General features: G+C 38.8%; 2 protein-coding genes and 1 long non-coding RNA gene across 3 annotated transcripts in view; all 3 read right to left on the reverse strand.

The window, feature by feature from the left end:
- Window positions 1-7,439, reverse strand: part of gpc5a (glypican 5a) — a 122,561-nt gene extending 115,122 nt beyond the window's left edge. The window contains exons 1-2 of the mRNA XM_007553938.2: window positions 7,001-7,439; window positions 3,283-3,444 (exon numbers count right to left, since the gene is read on the reverse strand). Of these exons, the coding sequence (XP_007554000.1) occupies window positions 3,283-3,444; window positions 7,001-7,145 (307 nt within the window). The 5' untranslated portion in view covers window positions 7,146-7,439. The remainder of the gene's footprint in view (window positions 1-3,282; window positions 3,445-7,000) is intronic.
- A 372-nt stretch (window positions 7,440-7,811) lies between these two features.
- LOC107836456 (uncharacterized) lies at window positions 7,812-10,383 on the reverse strand. Its single transcript, XR_001662357.1, has 2 exons — window positions 10,121-10,383; window positions 7,812-8,888 (listed from the first exon to the last, which is right to left on the reverse strand). It is a non-coding gene; the product is annotated as an uncharacterized LOC107836456 (long non-coding RNA).
- Window positions 10,384-16,043: 5,660 nt separating this feature from the next.
- LOC103139367 (ephrin-B2a) overlaps window positions 16,044-20,101 on the reverse strand; it is a 12,653-nt gene continuing 8,595 nt past the window's right edge. The window contains exon 5 of the mRNA XM_016672382.1: window positions 16,044-17,742. Within this exon, the coding sequence (XP_016527868.1) occupies window positions 17,327-17,742 (416 nt within the window). The 3' untranslated portion in view covers window positions 16,044-17,326. The remainder of the gene's footprint in view (window positions 17,743-20,101) is intronic.

Below are 20,101 nucleotides of genomic sequence, written 5' to 3' on the forward strand. Positions count from 1 at the left end.
ATTCCAATACCCTTCCCTTTGCTGCGTCATATAAAGAGACGTAATTGATGGCTGCGCAGAAGACAAATGACCGCATTAGCTGGCCTCCTTTTATCTCATCCTTCTTCCTGTCGGTGGCGTTATAACTCTGTTTGTTTGTTGATGTCTCTCAAATTACAGTGCCGACTGCCAATCATTACTGAATCTGTGGGGCTTTTCTTTCCCGGTAAAGTGTGAATCTCCTGTTCACCAGAAAACTCCTGTTACTGCAATTGGGATTGAGTATTTCTGTAGAAATCTCACAAAACTAAAAGTATTCATCATCACTTCCTTAATAGATCTGAACAACTGATCAAATGCTCGACTTGTGAGTCTCTGCACACGACAGGTTAAATGTTAAACAATGTGGTCCTGTGACAACAGTGCTTAAAAAGTCTACTGAGAATTGCCTTGAGTGTATGAATTTGGTTTCTGACATGACTTGCAGTCTAATTCCATATTTATACAAACAATATCAATACAAATTAGCTTCAGTGTCCAAATATCTCACAAAGACAAGAATGTTATCTTTCATCCACGTAGGTGGTGAAAGCATGGAAAAAAGCAGTCTTCTTTCAGTAAATTGGTTAAAACAGCTGTTTTTATAGCTGACTCTTTTTGTTAACTAAGTTATTTATTTACATAATCAAGTCTGTTTGAAGAGAAGAGATGTTTGGCTTGGAGCTGAAAGAACAACTCGTTTTAGAGTAATACAAAAACCACTCGCTGTGTAACGTTGCAATGCTTTTAGTGAGCTTTATATAAGCAAACAATTTTGTGAAAGGAAGTTTATGTCGTAGGTTTTACTAAACACAACTCTACATTTAGTGGCTTTCCTAAAAAAGAAGAAGAAACAAGGGGAAGCTTTTAAAATATCAAAGGCCAAATATGGAAAAATGCAAGCACAATTATGTCACATAAACATTTTAAAGTGATTTGGGAAATGCCTGTGTCTGCTTTGCACAGCTTGCAGATTTCATCTCTTTTGCAAGATAGTTTTTGCTCAGTCGGATTAGATTTGGATTTCAGGTCTGGCCTTTGACTGAGCCATTCTAATTCAGTCCTGCTAAAAAGTGAACCTCCACTTTTTTTGGCAGCTTCTAACAGGTTTTCTTCTAGGACTTCTTAGCATGTAGTTCAATCTATCTTATGTCAACTCTGAACAGCTTTTTTTTTCTCAAAAAACAAAAAGCATCCTTAAAGCATAATGCTACCACGGTACCTATGGCAATGCTGTGTTCTGGGTAATGTGCATTGTTAGTTATCCACATTTTTGATGAAGGCCAAAACAATTACATTTTTGTCTTATCTGATCAGAGCATCTTTTCTCTACATCTTTGCTGTATCACCAATAAACTGAATTTTTTAAGTATGTCTTGCACTTAACTCAGATTTGATAAGTGCAAACTCTCCTATTTAAACTCAAAATCTCTGCAGGTTCTACAGAACTACCTTTAGGTATGCAAGTTCAGACGGATTGCCACGTCATAAGATTTGTAGGTTTGACATACTTTTCCACATTTCTGTGATGGATTGAACAGTGGCCAGTGAATTGTTACACACTTTTGAACAAGTTTATCCCTGACCTGTCTGCTGTGTTTCTTGGTCTTATTGGTACTGTTTTTCATTAGTGCAGACAACTTCCAGTACAATTGGATGCCTGGGATTTCATTACAGGTATCAAAGAAGTCAAGGGGACTGGATCAACTTTTCAGATTTATATTTTTTTTTAATAATTTTGAAAACGGTGTAACATTTTCTTGTTCTGTGACTGAACCAGAAACATGGCAATAAAAGAACAAGAATAAAATCTTCAACAGTTTTCTCATCCTTCACTGACTTCTTATTTTGATGATACAGAAAAATAAAATAGTCAAAGTGATGAATGATCCAAATAATGGTTAATGTGTGAAACACATTTTCTGTATATCCAGAGCCAACAGTATGCAACAGTGATCCTCACAAGCAAAAGAAAAATAATCGGATGGTCTGTTGCCACTTGTCTTGTACAAGCTGGATGTTAGAACCGGCCGCCGGTGTTTGTTGACTGATGGGAGTTGATGTTGACGGGGAGCGCTGTTTGGTTTGGCAGGAGCGAACATTGGCTGCCGTTCTGCAGATGAAACCATGTGAGTTTAGTGTGTCCTTTCAAACAGTTACGAGCTGCACTCCTGCAACATTACTTGTGTTTTCTCCCAAACGGCCCAGAGCGTACGCGAACTTTAGAAGAAGTAGAGAGGGGGGGAAAAATAAAAATAAAAAAATCACACAAGTCCAAATTCAACTCGACAAAAAGTCGGTCTACTGAGGAGCTAAGGACAGCATCACAGTCAACAAGTATTTAGAAAAAAGAAAGGAATACAGAGAATGACAATTTAGTGTTTTCTGTAGCAACTAGCTTAAGTATGAACTACATACTGAAAAGGTTCAATAACAGCAGCCTTGTGCTATACAGCATCAGCTATCCTTTGCCTCAACTTTGAAATTTCATTTCATGTTCAAAGCCTGAACGAGCAGATGACACATTTACCAACAAAAATAGGGTATTGCCCCTCCAAACCTCAGCTAAAACACTGTAATCGTGCGGGGCTTTCCTATAAATCACTGGCATTTCAGGGGAGGATAACAGCCTGTCTTTAACCTGAAAGGCAGCATTAAAGTGAACAACCTTAATGACATGTCTGAGGCTGCGTGTTCAAGTCATTCACTTTGGATCTCTTGCCCACCAGCCTCAGCCCTCATATAACGGCTACCAGCCGGAGTGAGAGAAAAAGCCCACGCTAGATGGACAAAAGGAGCAGACGCACAAAGAGGCAAGTCGGTGCTTGGCGCGTCAAACCCTGAGTGAAATGATGGAGAGGAATCAACACAAACACCCACCTGTGTGATGGGGATGCTCCCCCTCCAGTTCTCTAAAAAAAATTATGGTTTTATTCTATAAAAGCATACAAAGTGTCAGGGAGAGCTTGCAAAGGAAAGGATGTAAGTAGAAGGAGCTCTGTTTATCCCCCACAGCTCATGCCTTCAGCAGCAAAAACCAACAAATCTGAGCTGCAGATCTGTTGCAAGAGGTATAGATCTCTGAGTGGGACATATCTGTTTCATCTGATGCACACACACACACACACACACACGACTCATCCGTATCTTAACGACACCCACACAAACATCTGCACATAAACAGTACAGGGTAAACATTTGCACTCAGCTCGTGTTCACGAAGCTACAGCTGTGACGCCTAAACACACACACACAAGCAATTACCTTGAAAGGCGGCCACGTAGCGCGACAGCAGCAGCTTGAGTCTGGAGCTGTAGATCTGCAGGAGGTTTTGGACGTCCCGCCGGGCCGCCACCTGGTACTTCTCCTCCATCTTTTTGGTGCAGCACGTCGAGCTTTTGGACGTGCACACCTGGAGATCGGCACCTTAAAGCAGCCGACATCAAGTGTGAGGATCTCAAAATGGTCATACAAGCACATAAACAAAATTAAAAAAAAAAAAGTAAAAGTAAAATAAAGTAAATTTAATGCTACAAATTGCTCCCAGAGCAAATACAGATCCTCTTAAGCACCTTTCTCGGTCTTCAGAAATCCAAGCCTATAACACATGAAAGGTATAAACTGGGGATAAGCATGTTGCCTTTAAGTTAATCCATGTAAAACTCCCCTTTAAGACAAACAAATCTGGTGGATTTGCCACCCCAAACTGACCAGATTCATGAAAAGAATGTACATTGTGACAAAGAATAACACTTTTACCTTCGTCAGACTAAAATTGCAGCAATATTTGCACAAACTGGAGAATGAACACATACAATTGTAATAAAAGTCGTGAGGAGTGTAAGTGTTGCTCTTGAAAGAAGTTATCCTTTATAGTGCCTTGTAAATGTGTAAATATCACTTAAACATTTTGTGACATTGCGACCACAAACCTTAATTCTATTTTAGCGAGATTACAACACAGTGACATGGAAGGAAAATGAGAAATGGTTGCGTATGTATTCTACCCACTTTATTCTGATCCAGCTAATAAAACCCAGTGGAGCTTTCAAGAGTCACACCTTTGTTAAGCACAGAGTATCTGTGCATTAATGAATCTTAGTAAAACACACAGCTACTCTGTGAAGGCTTCTGAAGGATCTCAGAGAAAATTAGTGAACAAATACCAAGAAGACTAACGATGACACCAGACAGGTCAGGGCTGACGTAGCTTTGAACATCATCTAAAAACAGAGCACCATCTAAAAATGGAGATGGTAATAGACAACCGCAAATCTATTTAGACATGGTCCAACTAAGCTGCACATAATAGCTGTGTTAATCGCAATGAAAGATGATTCTATGAAATGTTAACTCAAAGGAGTTGAATACAAATGTATGGCACACTTTCAGGATTTGTATTTGTAAAAAATATATATATTGCAAACCATGCAAAATATGTCCTTCCTTTTCAAAATCAAGTATCTATTCCTGCACTTCAGCAAAGCCAGTTGTGAAACCCCTAAAGTTTGCACATTTGGACAAGCCAGGTTGTGGTATTGCAATATGCTTATTTTATTATATTTTATTTACTTATTACACTGAAAAAAAATAAACTTTTTTTTGTCTTGAATAAGACTGTACATATACATACCCCATGCAGGGGTCTATACTGTTCAGTGTTCCCTGTATCTTGTATTTCCTTTAAAGTTTATGTATTTATAGTTAATTTCTATACGCCGGGAGCCTGAAGTCAAATGTCTTGTTTTTGTTAAAGGGAAATAAACACAAAGGACAGTATGGAGACATTTAATAATAAAGATAAATCGACAAATTATCAACTGTTAATTTTAAAATGTATAAAATACTTTCTTAAGTCATCAATAATAGCCTCAAACATTACTGATGTTTATCAAACAGCTAAAATTTAATTTAGAAAATCAAGTGTCTCGGGAATTGAAAGTCTCTCCGAATAAAACAGTTATTGACTCAAACAGATGAAGTCTTGGATTTCCTTTTAGACACAGATACAAGCACCAGATACAGGACAATCAAAACATCCCAAAGGAGACCCAAAACGCTGCAAAAGCCTCCACGACAAGCCCAGACAGAGTTTGCAGACTGTTGTCAGACGCTATTAACTCCCTGCAAGCTCTGATGGTGAGCAGAGCTAAGTGATGGCATACGTACTGGAATTCAAAGTCTTCCAGATAAGATTGCGTGAAAGACTTGCTTTTTTTTTTTCCACCTAAATGCATGCAGGGGTCTATTTCCACCTCCTTGCAAAGAGGAGTTGCGACTTGCTATGTTTTGACCCAGACCGAAGTATGTTTGTTGCTTGTTTTTATTGTCAAAATTAGATACATTTTTTCCTCTGTCTGCGGATATTTCTGCAGGCTGTTATTCACAAACCTATACTCTGTTTTAGATAAGTGCTGAGATCATTCTGGCCCACCAACAATAAAAGCTGCTATCTACCATCTGTTGTACTTCGGAACATCAAGCTGAACCCATCAAGAAAGCGATTTGTATCTTTCAGCTGGCTTGATGGATTTAGATGCGACAGGGTGATAAGAAAACGGTCAGCTGTGACGTATTTCACAACAGTAGCGAGTGTTTTTACAGGATCTTATCTCTTAAACTACTGAACACTGCACTGCAAACAATTTATCTGAGAGAAAACAAATTTTAGTTTCAGCTATGACAGAGACCAGCCACAGAGGCGTATTTAAGGAGAGGATATGTGGCACTATAAGGGAGGGGGGGTTTAGGAGGTTGTTGAGGGTTTTCTGTCAACTCTGTCAGGAGCCATGGAGTTTACAGGCTACATTTTGTGGCAGGATGGCAGTCAACACCATTTAGCTTTGCTTTTCCAAAAATGAGGACAGAGTTCAGCAGGAGCACCAGCAACGAACCATCCAGTCAATGACGGTCCACTAAGAACACCCACAATCCCTCCCAAATTTTGCACATAATTACCATGGGTGGCATTCAGAAAGCCAAGTTTACCTAACTTTAAACAAAATAATTCCTATTTATCCCTCAAAGCCACTTATCTGTAGTAAACACCCAACGGGGGGAGGGAGTTCCTGTACATTTCAATCAACAAGTAATCTCAGACGCTGTGTTGCTCGAGTCACAGGGTTAAGATAGCATGACTTAACACCAGCAGATTCACAAATACAGCACATAATGCTGCTTCAACCTATTATTGTCCTTCTGTATTTTAAGTTTTAAAAAAAGTGAAATAGTGCTACTCTTGCATGAATATGTGCTTGCATTTAATAGGATATAAACAAAGAGTTTGTAATTAACTCAATGGCTCAGCAGCATCCAGGTTGTTCAGCCCAAACCACCAACCCTGCATTTCTCTGCTGACAATTAAAGATGCCTTTTTACATTACTGTATTATTACTATATTTACTACATTCAATTAAAAAGCTGAGCTTTTTCAGCATTTGTTTAGAGGGACTGGTTTTATAAATCTTGTGTGTTGTTCCAGTTCAGTAGTTTACTGAAATGAAATGACTTAATATTCAAATGGGTTGAATATTACTGTGCTTGTGCATCCTCTAGCTTGGAGACCATAAGACTATTTTGAATCATTTCCACTCAGCATGGACTAGTTTGTTTTAATTTCATTGCTGCCGATTCAAAGATCAAAGCTGATATTAAATAAATGCCAGTTCATCAGCAGCAACTGACTGGTTCTCATCACACTGGTTTAATAAGGCTGAACCTTAAAACATTTATGAACAGCGTTTTTTCCAAAGTTTATGAAAATACTCCCCCAGTGTACTTTGCAAAAAAAGAGACAAGTACGTCCTAGCAATCAATTATGCTGTATGATGAACCTGAAAAACCACTTCACATAACTTTAGGTCCAAAAAAAAGAAAGAAAAAAGAAAAGAAAAGAAAAGAAAAGAGCAGACCGGTCCTATATCAAATCACATCAACTAGAAAACAGATTTGGGTTCTGTGAAGACCCAACTCCTCCGCTTACCTGATCTGGGACTTGAAGGTAGAACCTGATTTGGTCCAATTTGCCTGACTTGAAAAACTTTATGCACCTCGCTGCATGTGTCCAGCTCTCCGAGTCCTGATCCGCACAAACATAGAAAAACGCAGTACCTTAACAGCGAACTCATTTTAGAAAATATCCTAATTTATCTAGAGAACGTGGAGCTTCTTGGAAGTCAGGGTTCCTTCTTCACACATATGCAGACAGGTATCGCAAGAGTACACATTTCAAGTTACAGAAACTGAATTAAACCGCGATAGAGACGGTTTCTGTGCGACTCAGACTTAAATCCAGAAAACGATTCAAAGTTTCTGCGGTGCGACTCTGAAATCGCATGCTGTCCAAGTTGGCTGGACCGACAGCAGAGGCGGTGCCACCGGGTTACCTGCGTAGAGGCGGGTCGCTGAGTCCAATGGCGCCATCTAGTGGACACCCAATTTTATCATTTTCCCCATTGCACAAAAACGTCAAATGATCGGCTTTGATTAAGCCATAAAACCCGCAGAACAAACGCCTCGATTTAAACCAACACTTAGCTTGCACATTTTCTAACGTTTGACATGTTAAGAGTAATAAACTTCAGCTAATAGTGATTGTTCAAAAATAAGTTACAATTTAAATCAAACTAATAGTTCAACATAAGATCTAGAAAAAAAAAGCATAAATGTACAGATGGCGAAGTTGGACACATTTTTTATGTTGGAAAAAATACTGCTACTTTTAACAGTAAAGGGTAGATTAAATAAAACTTTAAAAACATCAACAGGACATGGAAGAAATCAGAACAGTAATTGTTTTAATTTTTTTTTTATTATTTTTAAAACCACACATAAACATCTACATAAAAAAGCAATGCAAAGAGGAAACATGCATATAGCCCATACAGATCACAAATACACAGGACATCATAGTTACACAGCGGTTTGGCTAACTCGAGGTCTGCTCAGCTCATCTCCCACTTCCTTTACAGGCCGGGACAAGTGCAATACCTACAGAACAACAGCATTGCCACTGATCCCCACCTGAATAGGACAGGACATCTCAACCAACCCAAGCAGGACAGCAAGCGGTTTCCCTCAGAAGAACATGACCCGTCAACGTAATCAGTTTTGCATGGATTTGCACAGCACACATCTGTTAAAGCTGAATGCAAACCAGCAAAACTGACCAAGCGACGAACAGATTTGACGTCGACTACCCAGCCCAGGCCGCGAGAATATACAGTTGGAAATACTTCAAGTGCTTACATTGCAGTAGATATGGGGACAAACACTACCTGCACTATAAGCACTTTAGTACTGCAGAAACTGTGGTCAGAGGATGAGAACCAGCAAGCAATCCTTGTGCTGCTTATAAACTGTTTGCTTCGTATTGTGCAATGATGCTCTTGATGTTGACACCCCAAAAATCATGGATTTAAAAACAGGTGTAGAGCAAGCAGGCCACCATCAGTTTTGCATAGATTTGCACAACTCATCTATTCTTGTAGTGCAACTATGCAAAACTAGCAGTGAACTGCAAGATGTATATTATTTTTTTGCCCAATTAGTAATTAGTACTGACTTGGCGGTGCATATTACAGCCCCTTATGCCAGAAGGAGCACTTAGGGCAGTAGGTGCTAGTCTATTTCACTATCTGCACTAGATGCACCTTAGCACAAAGACAGTACTTCAAGTGACATTATAGCAAAGCAAAATTTACAAACAAGTGTCTGTGTATTGCTGTAAGTGCCTCCACTGCAGTAGGCATCACATATTACTACCTGCACTGTAAGCACTTTGACAATGCACAGACAGCATCACTGCTCCCCGGCAAAACCGAGACGCTCATAACTGTCCACAGCATGGGCTTCAGCACCTCGTGGTGGATCTGAAATAGGAAAGTGAAACAAAGAACACAATTAGGACAAGTCAGATTTCAAGGCGACGCAACAGAAAACCTATGGGGACAAGTCTAGAAGGAACAACAAGGTCTAAACGCCATCATAGGCAGTGGTGTTTTGACTGTTGTAGACTAAGAGCAACACGAGGTCGCTGAAAACATGAATGAGCAGAACCGCTGCTGCGCCTGCGCGGAGAGCCAAAGCCGTTCACCCCTCCCCCACATCTTCTAACATGGCGCCTCGAAGTGCGCCAACGTTAGCACTTCAAACGACTTTAAATCAGGCGAGCTAATACAGCATTGTGTGTTAAAAGTATGGAAATTACTTCACAGCTCCGTACTGTTTATGTACCGACCAAAACGTGTGTTGTGGTTTTTCAGCCGCCATGAGGAAAAATTATAAACAAAACAAGGCTGTGGTTCGTGTCGGAGTAGCACCCGCAGGTAGCTTAGCTGCTACGAAATGCTGTTTGCTTGGTTAAAAGAAAAAATAACTTCCAACATCCATTATAGTTACAAATGGAAGTGGTGCAGGGTGATGTGTGGTATTAGAGGAAATAAACTGGTTATCTTAATATTAAGACAGACAGTATTTAGTTAAACACGAATTAGCCGCTACTGAACTAGCAAACATGTTTAAAAATAAACCAAAAACCACGTGTGCCCTTTCCCCATTTGTTTGGTCGTCCTTACTCTACATTTTGCATAAACTTCTACCTTCTAAGTGAAGGATTTTAGATTATCGGGAACTTTACTAGTAAACTGATGCGCACAGGCTAGGCTAGCTAAGCTAAAACGCGCGGCCTAGAGCTGCCCCATGTGCTGCTGCTTTGTTCTGGGGGGCACTTTAACTCACACACCACTGCACTCGACACTCAGCCGCAATTTGAGCACATTTTTACAAACTAACTTTACACAAGCCGCACTTGTGTCTTTGAGTGCATTCTGCTCTAATAGAAAGGCCGGGTATTTTTCCACGCCGCTCGCAGCCGAGAAAGGTCCACGCCGCTTTTTCAAATCTCCCTCATTCCCTCAATGGTGGAGCTGAGGGGGCTGCCATGCGCCTCACGCTACTCTGTTTTCATCGCCAACACGCCATTTAGACTGTGTGTTTATCCTTACACAACACTACGAGCAAGAAAAAACAAGTAAAAGGACCACGGTGCACAACACTGGGGATTTATTTCAGTAAAACATGCGCTCAGACCCGACTTCCTTACCGATAAACATGCGCTCCACTCACCAGCCGAAATCCACCATCTTCGCTCACTTGCTCGGGCGGCCGTGCTGGTCTCACGCCGACAAAAGAGGCGAATAAAACCGCTACTATCCCGAAAACTTTTCAAACAGCGGACAAAAACGAATCATAAAGTGAAGTCGGAACCGACATAGAGCACATTTGGAGCCCAGAGATGCTTCTTAGAAATGATTGCGGGGTTAAGAAAGTGGCGCGAAGGCGACCAGTTGGTAACCATGTGGGTGAATGAAGGGCGGCTCCCACTGAACGTAAATATCTAGCTACAACCCCCAACTCCCCCTATTAGCATACATAAACTACGGCACTTCCGACATATCTCAGCTCTTTTCTGAAGGAGACAGAGGAACGGACAGGGGGGAAAAACTCTCTGTTGGAAAGCTTTTAATTAACAATTAAAAAGAAAGTAAACTCAGTACGCATTTATATGGGTATTTAAACTCGACTGAAAAACATACATATACAACCTTATTCTTAGAAATTAATTTGATGTAAAGTAAATATTACAGAATGCTGAAGCTAATTAGGGCATATTTAGCTCTTCAGCTGCCGTGTGTGCAACTGGAAAATCAAAACAATTAATTAACCTGTTGCTGCTTCACCACTAATTATGATTACCCAACACTGTGTTATTGTTGCACAAAACACCGTGTTGCTCATAAGTTAGTTAAATACTTTCAGCCTCAAACGAAGACAAAAACTGCATTTGGTTATTTTACTATGAAGTTTTTTTTTGTTTTGTTTTTTTCTGCAAGTTAATTTATTGAGATTTACAACGTTTACTTGGTCATTATTATCTGTATATTTTCTGTTGTTCTTTGCAGGGGGAAAATCTGTGCAATTCCTAAACTAAGGATAAAAAATTGTATTAAATAAACCAGCATTTCGTTACACAATTATATAGCTGCATTTTTTTAAGAATCTGAAGCCCATGTACTCAGATGACATTTGTTTAATATTTTACATGTGCATATGTTTGTATGTTTATGTCTCTATGTTTCTAAATGTTATTTCACTACTCAAAAAATATGTTAGACCTGTTTTACCAACTTGCAGTTTTTCTGCACCATTACCCAAAAATAGAAAGTATTAATCAGAGCAATTAACCCTGATTAGAATTATATTGATTCTGAGAATATGAATTGAAACAAATTATAATGTTGTTTTATATATTTTTTTAGAGAAAGATAAAACAGAATAATAGTGATTTTAGATTTTTTTAAATCTAACGTTTAAGAAAACTATATTTTTAAATACAAAAGAATAACAAATTTACACATATAGGAAGAAGCTGTCAATTTGCTCAGTCTGCTTAGTTTAAGCACCAAAACTAAACGTCTGCAAAACTGTCCTGTAAAATTTCTAAGAAAAAAAAAATCAACTTTGAAAATGTGAATTTGTTGAAAACAATTAATTTAAGCTAACTCTAGTTATGTTTCTTTGTGTTGAGTTTAGTTTTTGGAGGGGTTTTTTTAATTTCTTGTTCAGAAACCTTCAAAGTAATTCACACACTAAAACTACCAACACTTTGGTTTGTATTATTAACAATCAAAATATTTTTTAAAGATAATTTCAAAATGTTAAACATGATAGAACTCATAGAGAAATTGAGAGAATTTTAACTTTTCTCTAGTTAAAACAAAAAAGCTTGATGTTTCAGAGGTTTTACAAGCTAAGGCGTCAAACCACATCAGAAGTAAATACTGCAGTAAATCCTGCACTGATGCTTCCACATTCAAAAAAAAATATTTGTGTTTATATCAGCAAACTATTTTTATCGATAATAGAGGCATTTTGGGAAACGAAATAATTGTTTACAGTAAGTGCTTGTAGTTTTGAATTGTTTTAATTATCTGAACGTGTGGGGAATCTTAACTCTGAGCTCTTTAACTTTATTCAAATTTTCTTATACTAAATGAAAATCGACGTGACCCTCATTCAAATTACATCGTTAAAATCCACTCAACCACATTAAGACTGTTTTAGACATTTAAAAAAATGCAAAAGAAGGACACCTTATCTGCATTTCATTGTGGTTACTTCAGAATCAACTGAAGTAACCAATGCTGAAGAAGGATAGTAAATTGCAATCTCTCAAGGAGTTTAGCAACAATCTTCTTCTGCTGTAAGTGGTAACATTTTACTGACTCAGTTCATACATTTACCATGGGTTTATTTTATGTTATTTTTAAAATTTTGGGTATTATCTGCAGTTTTACTGAAGAAAACCTCTCCAAGGCCTAAAGAGGCCATTTGGCCATAACTTTTACTATAGAGGTAAATATGAATATTTAGATGTGTCCTCCCACCAAACAAAATCTACGGGTAGCACCCTGCTGTGCCAGTAAAGCAGTGTCTCTAAAGATGTCTTTGTGCATATCATAAATATGGAAACAACCAAATAAATAACAAAAATAATTGTTTTCACAGGAGTAGAATAACAAAGAAGTCACAGATGACCAAATAACCATCCAGATACCTCCCATAATCCCCCCTGTTGAGCAGAACCACAGGGCAATTATTATCATAATAGTGGTTGGATGAAATGCATTAGAGAGATTTCATTTGGTCAGAAAGTGTTAGCGAGTATGCGTTGTATGTGTTCTCCACTTCAGACTTCATGTTTTATAAATAAGCAAACAACAAAATATTCTGCAAGAAAAAGGTCTGCAGCTCAAGGTTTCTGCTACTGAAGCCTGTTGACTTATGAATTAAATCTTTAAAAAGAATTAACATATTACAGTATATAATGTGGCCAGCAGAGGGAACCATCAAACTAAATACTGTACTGTAATGACACGATTGTTGTGAACAGTAAGTGGGAACTCTTGCTTCCCTATCACTGAGGTTTCTGTTGTTTCAAATTGGTTAGTTTTGCCGCAGCGGTCAGCAAAGGGAATGGAAAAGCAGGTGCCGAGCCGTGTGCCACTGGTTTTATGTTCCCCATTCAACACAGGCTGGTGGTCAATTAGGTAAGATAAAGACCCATCACAAGATTTGGTCGACTTTATCGAGAAGTCTGCGTTAAACTCTAATCCCCGGTCACCTGACACTGACAGAGAACTGGACAGCAGCTCGCCCTGACTGCTCTTCTCCACTCCACACTGTGGGAGTGGGAGCGCTCAGTCATGACCCCCAACCCCCCACACAAAGCCAGTAGTTCCTCTGCATATGGAAGTGAGGTGGGGGGTGGATGGACACGGGGAGGTTGTAGACTTCACATCGTCCCATGGGGTCAGATAAAAGCTTACAGCTCTCCTTCTTTAGACCTCCCCCTCTGCCCTGAGCTCCGGCTGCTCTGCACAAGTGCTGTAAAAGATTTATCAGCAAAGTAGGTAGCAAACCCTAAAGCAACTTTTCAAGATAGTTTAATGCAAGTAGCACCTTCAGACAAGACATGATTGATATATATATATATATATATATACATTTTTAAAAAATATATATATTTTAACAGAGTGTTTTTTTCCAGATTTGAAAAACAAGTAAAAAGCAGGTAACAGTTTTCAATACTAGATTGTACTTGATATCCAAAACATCCCATCAGATAGCTGGAGCACTTCTTTCCCTCCATTCTAAAATGGTCCACCACATAAGCCCCTCCCACATCAGGGGCCGTGAGCCCGGGGGTCTCTGTTTTGTTCTTCCTATAGAAGCCTGACCGCCATTGTCTCAGCACGACCCCAGGGTCAACTGAACTCACCTCGCTCGGCCACGACCCATTCAGATGTGAAGCTTCACATGGGATAAAACCATCTCTAAAGGATCCTTTAAGGCGAGGGGGTGGTCAGACGCTCACACACACCCGCACACACACGCGCATCTGTACACACATGCACACACACGCACACACACACACACACACACACACATATGTTCACATAAAACAAACACACCACCTTGGATCAAATGTGTTTCTTTAGTGTATAAAGAAAAACAATGTTCACCTGAACTCACCTGACCAGTTTTCTGTTCAGATTACTGGATAAAATAATCAGAAAAAGAAGAAGACTTTTAAAGTGGCTGCAACAGGGAAGGTAGTCACAGAAAGTCAAAATGAAGTCATCTTTGACACATTTTGTCTTCTGTTCATTCAAATAGATCACCTTTAAGAGGGGGAAATCACATTTTGCTGGAGGACAAGAATGAGGCCATGCATGCCAGTCATCTGCAGCTTTTAGTTCTCTGTTCATGGTTCCTTCGCAGCCTGAAGGGCTGGATTTGTGTTTCAGTAGTTTCTCGATATAGACTTCTATGAAAAACGAAAAGATCAATTGAAAACTGTTTGTGTTTCCAGACTTTGGTCCCATTATCCGTCCTGCCTTCCTTCCTTCTTACTTTCCTCTTTCCTTCCTTGTGTTTTTCCTATTTCATTCCTTCCTTCCCCCCTTCCTTCAATCTGTCCTTCCTTTGTTCCTTTGTTCGTTCCTTCCCTCCTTTCTTTTTACCTTATTTCTTTATTTCCTTCTTTCATTCCTTCTCTTTCTTCAATCCTTCCCTCCTTTGTTCCTTCACTTTTTCCTTCCTTGCTCCCTTCCATCCATCCTTCCATCCTTCTTCCATCCATCCTTCCATTCTTTCTTTCTTTCTTTCTTTCTTTCTTTCTTTCTTTCTTTCTTTCTTTCTTTCTTTCTTTCTTTCTTTCTTCCTTCCTCCCTCCCTTCCTGTTGACGTTGAATCTATGAAAGCATGGATCTCCTACATGATCACAGGAACCCTGTCTGTGCTCAAAATTTACAGCTGCAACAAATTTAATAAATAAATTGAATACAATCTAGGAGTTTATCTTTATCTGTGAACAGAAACAGCTGAGTTCAGCACAAAGGCTCTCCTGTCTGGCGTCTTGCTGTCAGAGACAACAGTGTCCCCGGTGGAGGCGAAGCTCATGGAGGCTGACAGGTTGAAAATGTGCGCCATGATGTGGCTGAAGGAGCATGAAACATGTTCACTCATGAGCGCCTCGCACATCGCCACAGGAGACAGAGCGACAGTTAAATGAGTGTTTTTACATAAATATGTTTTCTTTACCTGAGCTGGTGGTTTGAGAGCTTTTAGGCACAACACACACATGTGCCGCTCTGCCAAGAAAGCACTTCAATTGTTCAATTCAGTCATGAGTGAGAAAGTAAAGTGAGAACAGGGAAATATTTTCTTTCCCGCTCATTTTACACAACTTTGTTGGTTTTATTCTTAAAATTGCACCAACTAGGGAGGCGAAGAAGCATTCCAGGCAACATTTCAGCTGTGAATAACTTGCATTGAACTACAGTTTTGTTCAAATTTTTACCTGTTGAAAACTATTCAAAATTATGATTATGATATGACGGTAAAGCACCTTTCGATGAATAAGAGACATTTTTCAGTTTCTAATTTGATCAACATTTTCCAAGAAATTATTCACAGAAATAATAGAACCAACGGCTCAAAAGTCTTGAATCATTTTTAATCGATCCTCAGCAGGCAAACATCCTTGTAATATTTTGGAAACTGTCATATTCAACTTTTCTCCCGGATTCCTGTAAGTCTCGGAGTCTTTTGAGTTTTGTTTTGTTTCACTCTTGATGTGTCCACTTCCCGCTTTCACAAGAGTAATTTGGGGGTGTTTTTCAAACAAATAAACCTTTCATACTTATTCATATTTTCATAAGTGTTTACAACGTGTCGTTTCATACGTAGCTCTCTGTTGCAAGAAAATATGGTTATGTGACTCTAGCAAATGTGATCAACCTTGTTTCGGTTTGATCCCAAAGCCTCTGAATTGAAGCAGTGCCACTGCAATGTAAAATCTTCACAAACTATATACAGAAATTATGTATATTGTGAATATTTTGATGTTTATTTATATAAAATATTTAGGAGAAACAGATAGATAAACCAGAAGCCATCAATCAACTTTAAAAAGGCTTTTAATTGAAAGGATTTGAGCTCTGAGTTTAACCTTCCTGAAACCTCACACAATTTGACAAAAATATTTAGACACATTTAGACATTATGTAAACAGTAATCTTTCAGAAGAACTTTGTTTTTCCTGGCCCAATAGACTGAAAAGTGCTAAAGACAAAACAATTTGACAGAAAAAAAAACAGTTTTTAGTGTCAACAAGGTGATTTCCTGAAGCGCCGTTGAAAATAGACCAACTGAGGAATGATGGAGCTCTTGTTCTTTTGTTTCTTTTTACGTCTGGTGTATCTTCTGTTGTGCACTGTGTAGTATCTTGTCATGGTAAATGGACTGACTGGATCAGAACTGAACTGAACTAAACAAGTACTTTAAGGAAGTTTAAAAGACCTGCAGAAACTGACAATAACTTTGAGGCCACTTTGAGAGATTATTGGAAAGTCTAACACCAAAGGTTAAAGGTCCCAATAGTTTTAGGTTCAACCTAGAAGGAAAACATGTTTTCTGAAACAAAAAACACAAAGTCCTTTTAAAAGCAGTGCCGGGGCTTTTACTCTGAATGTGAATATTATTGGCCTCCAAAACAATGAATGAATTGTTGTCATGGGCGACACATTGTTGCATATAAAAGTCATAATCTAAACTTCTTGTTAATTTTGTGAGCACCAGAAAAGGAATGTACTGCAACTTCTGCCCTGATTCATGTTACCTTTATCATGTGTTTACACAGACAGAAGACAGAGCTGGGAAATTCACAAACTTAATTATTAATTTAAAGACTGATTTCTAATTTACTTTATTAAAGAATTATACTCTTCGGTTCACTTCACACCTTTTCAGACAGGTTTACACAAAATGTTAGTGAAAAAATAAATAAATAAAAGTAGCATGTTCGAGTGCAATATTCTTCTGTCAATAAGTTATAAATTTATCACTAAGTTAAATAAAACACAGTTAAACCTGCCACAGATGGTGACAGTAAAAAAAACAAACATAATAAATAAATAAACCTGTTTACTCTGTTAGCCATATCTAAGGGAATACATCTACTGAATGATACGCTAAGAGCCTGTCTTCCACTCAGATTGTCTCAAATCCTTCCACAGTATTTTGTGCATTTGTTCCAGTGTTGCTAAGCAAAAGGACAGGTGTCTCTGCAGGGCATAAAAACAGTGCAATCCAGCTTTTAACACACACACAACTCACATTAGCTTAACCTTGACAGCTGGAGTAGTGTTGTATTTATTTCAGAAGAAGTCATTAGAGGAGCTTATTAGACTTTGTAGTAGACGTTGGTGGGGCTCTGAGGCATTATCTCCTGAACTATATACACAGGAGGGCCATATTCACCACTCACACGCTCATAGTGACGGCAGATCATACTTTCGGAAGGCCGCAGAGGGAAGACAACCTCGCTGCGGTCTGAGCCGTCGTTGTCGCTGCTGAAGCTGTCCCGCTTCGGCACAGCCAAAGTGCTGAGGGACACGGAGGCGGGCGGCTGGTGCGGCTGCTGCTGCTGCTGCTGCCGCTGCTGCCGCTGGGGGTCAGGAACACAGCAACGTTGATGGTACCTCCACAGCACCACTGAAACAACTACAATGACCAGCAGGAGGCTCAAGCTGCAAGAAATGACCCACACAATGACTCCTGGCCCAGACGCATCAGTCTGTCCGGCTTCAGAACCCACATCTACCATGGGACGTGGAGAAGAGACAAGAAAAACAAGTAGATCAGAGGGAGAGCATGTATGAAGAAGAAGTTTCAGGATTTTACTTTATTCACTCCCCCCCCCCAAAAAAAAAAATAATAAACACGACATGTTAATAACACCAAAGGTTAAAGGTCTCAATAGTTTTTGTTTGATAATTAAACAAAAAGCAAATTGCTTTTGACAACTTTCAGAAAATGGAACTTGCTGTCTGGAGTTCAGCAAAAGTCAGAAAAATGTGGGACACATGCTGCGTTTCTGTTGGATTCATAAATGCCACCTCTAATTAGTCTCTGGTATTACAGCTGAACTCTGATAAAACATGATGCAGGCACGTGCAGAGGGGGACGGAGGGGGTGCTGGGGGTGCTTGAGCACCTGTCCCTTTTGCTCCTTGCTCCCAAGTGCCCTTTTGGTCTTTTTTTTTTTTTCTTTTTGTATTATGATTTCCTAAGCCCTCTTCTGACACATAATAACATGTACTAAAATTATTTGGTTTTTGTTGGGATTTTTTTTTACAACATAATAAGCCCCCCCACCCCCCCCCCCCCCAACTTGTTACCTTTGACCTTTTGCCCCTGACACATGACTCAACGTAGCGAACGTTCCAGATTACAGAACAGTTTTTGGTGAATTAAAAAAACGATTTTGGTGAATTAACAAAAAAACGTTTTTGGTGAATAAAGTGGAGTAGACTTGCTACTTGTCAGATAACAGAAAACGTTGAACATATCGTTTCTGCTTCAGCACGGAGTAGCGGTTTAAGCTGAGAGGTAATGAAATACAACAGACACTGACAGGCCTCTGCGTCTGCCTTTCTCTGAAGAACTACTGAGCGGGAGGAGACAGACAGGTGAGGAAAAACTGATCTTATCTATCGATTCGGTATTTTTACCATACAAACATTAGGCTGTTGTTGTTGTGCTACTAGCTAGCTGCTAGCTAACGACTTTGCTAGCAAAGCAAGATAACTGAAAAGCTTCTTTCCTGCATCGTGAATGACAGCAGTCATTCTTCAGTATTGCTTATGCAATAGAGGCACATCGCCCCTCCAAAATCTGTCATCTCCATAATGGACATATGTCTTCTAATTTCCTTTGCTGCATAATGTACATTGCATTTATTCTAGTGTTAGGTAAATGTACCTTGAAGGAAATAGCACTTAAATAAAAGTCCAACAAGGATATTCATTTAGAATTAAAAATAACTCACCCTGAACTACTATGATAGATATAATGTATGTAATAAAAGTGTGTCATCATTGAAGGGGAAAAAAACTCAACCAGACTTTAAGTAAGTTTAGGGTCTGTTTCACAGAGTATGAAGTTATATATATTTTTTCCCCAATTATTCAATGAAAACAAATTAACCTTAGTTAAGTAAAATAAAATTGTAATCAAAACTTTTGGAATTGTAATGATTTATTTAAAAAAAAAATGTTTTGTTTAAATAACTTTTTTCTAAATTAAATAACTCATTTTTGTCTGGTGAACTTAAAAAGTTATTTTCCAAACATAAACTTTTATTTGCACACATCAGAAATATTTTGTTGCGATTTTGGGCCTTGCTCACGACGTCATGTGAGAAAAAAGTTTTTCAAGCAAAACTTAGTAGGCTTTTCTCATGGTGACATAATTAACAATTCAATTTTTGCATTTGTTTTGTTGTTTTTTGTTTTTTTCTGCAGTTCCACGTTTTAAGTTTGATGCAGCTCTGCTTTCCTGAATGGACCATCTTCATCTCCAATGCAAGTGTAGCAAACAGGCAGCTCTTTTTCATGGATTACAGTACACTAAAAGGTTGCATTGTGCCCTTGTTTACATTTTTAATAGTGTAATTCTGTAAAGACAAAATATGTCTGGTGGTCTAGCTCTGATTTATATATCTAGCTAAATTGGGGGTTTGAATATGACAATACTTTCTTATAACAAAATAGACCTGCAGAAAGAAATTACTAATAAAATATCTTACATATGCGTATGCTTTATATAGAGATTTTCCTTAGCTTTGACTGTATATCTCACAATTTTGTTATTTATTATTGTTTGTTAAACTCTGAACGTTGTGTGGCTTTGTTAATATTCTGTCTTAGAATGCGGTTAGAGGTGCCTTTTTTTTTTTTTTTTGAGCACCTGCCCGTTTAGTGGTCTCTGCACGGCCCTGACGTGATGACTATAGTAGAGCCACAACTGGATATTTTAGCCACCTTGATACACTTGAGCCTAAGAAATCAGGCTTAGAGTTGAATTTAGGTATGGACTTATCACAGCTCCATTAGCATCATAAAAAACAAGTGATTCTAAACTGCTCTTATCATTTAAGCAACTCAGACTTATGCTTT

This window comes from Poecilia formosa, unplaced genomic scaffold (genome assembly GCF_000485575.1).
Source record: "Poecilia formosa unplaced genomic scaffold, Poecilia_formosa-5.1.2 Scaffold60, whole genome shotgun sequence".
Lineage (NCBI taxonomy): Eukaryota > Metazoa > Chordata > Actinopteri > Cyprinodontiformes > Poeciliidae > Poecilia > Poecilia formosa.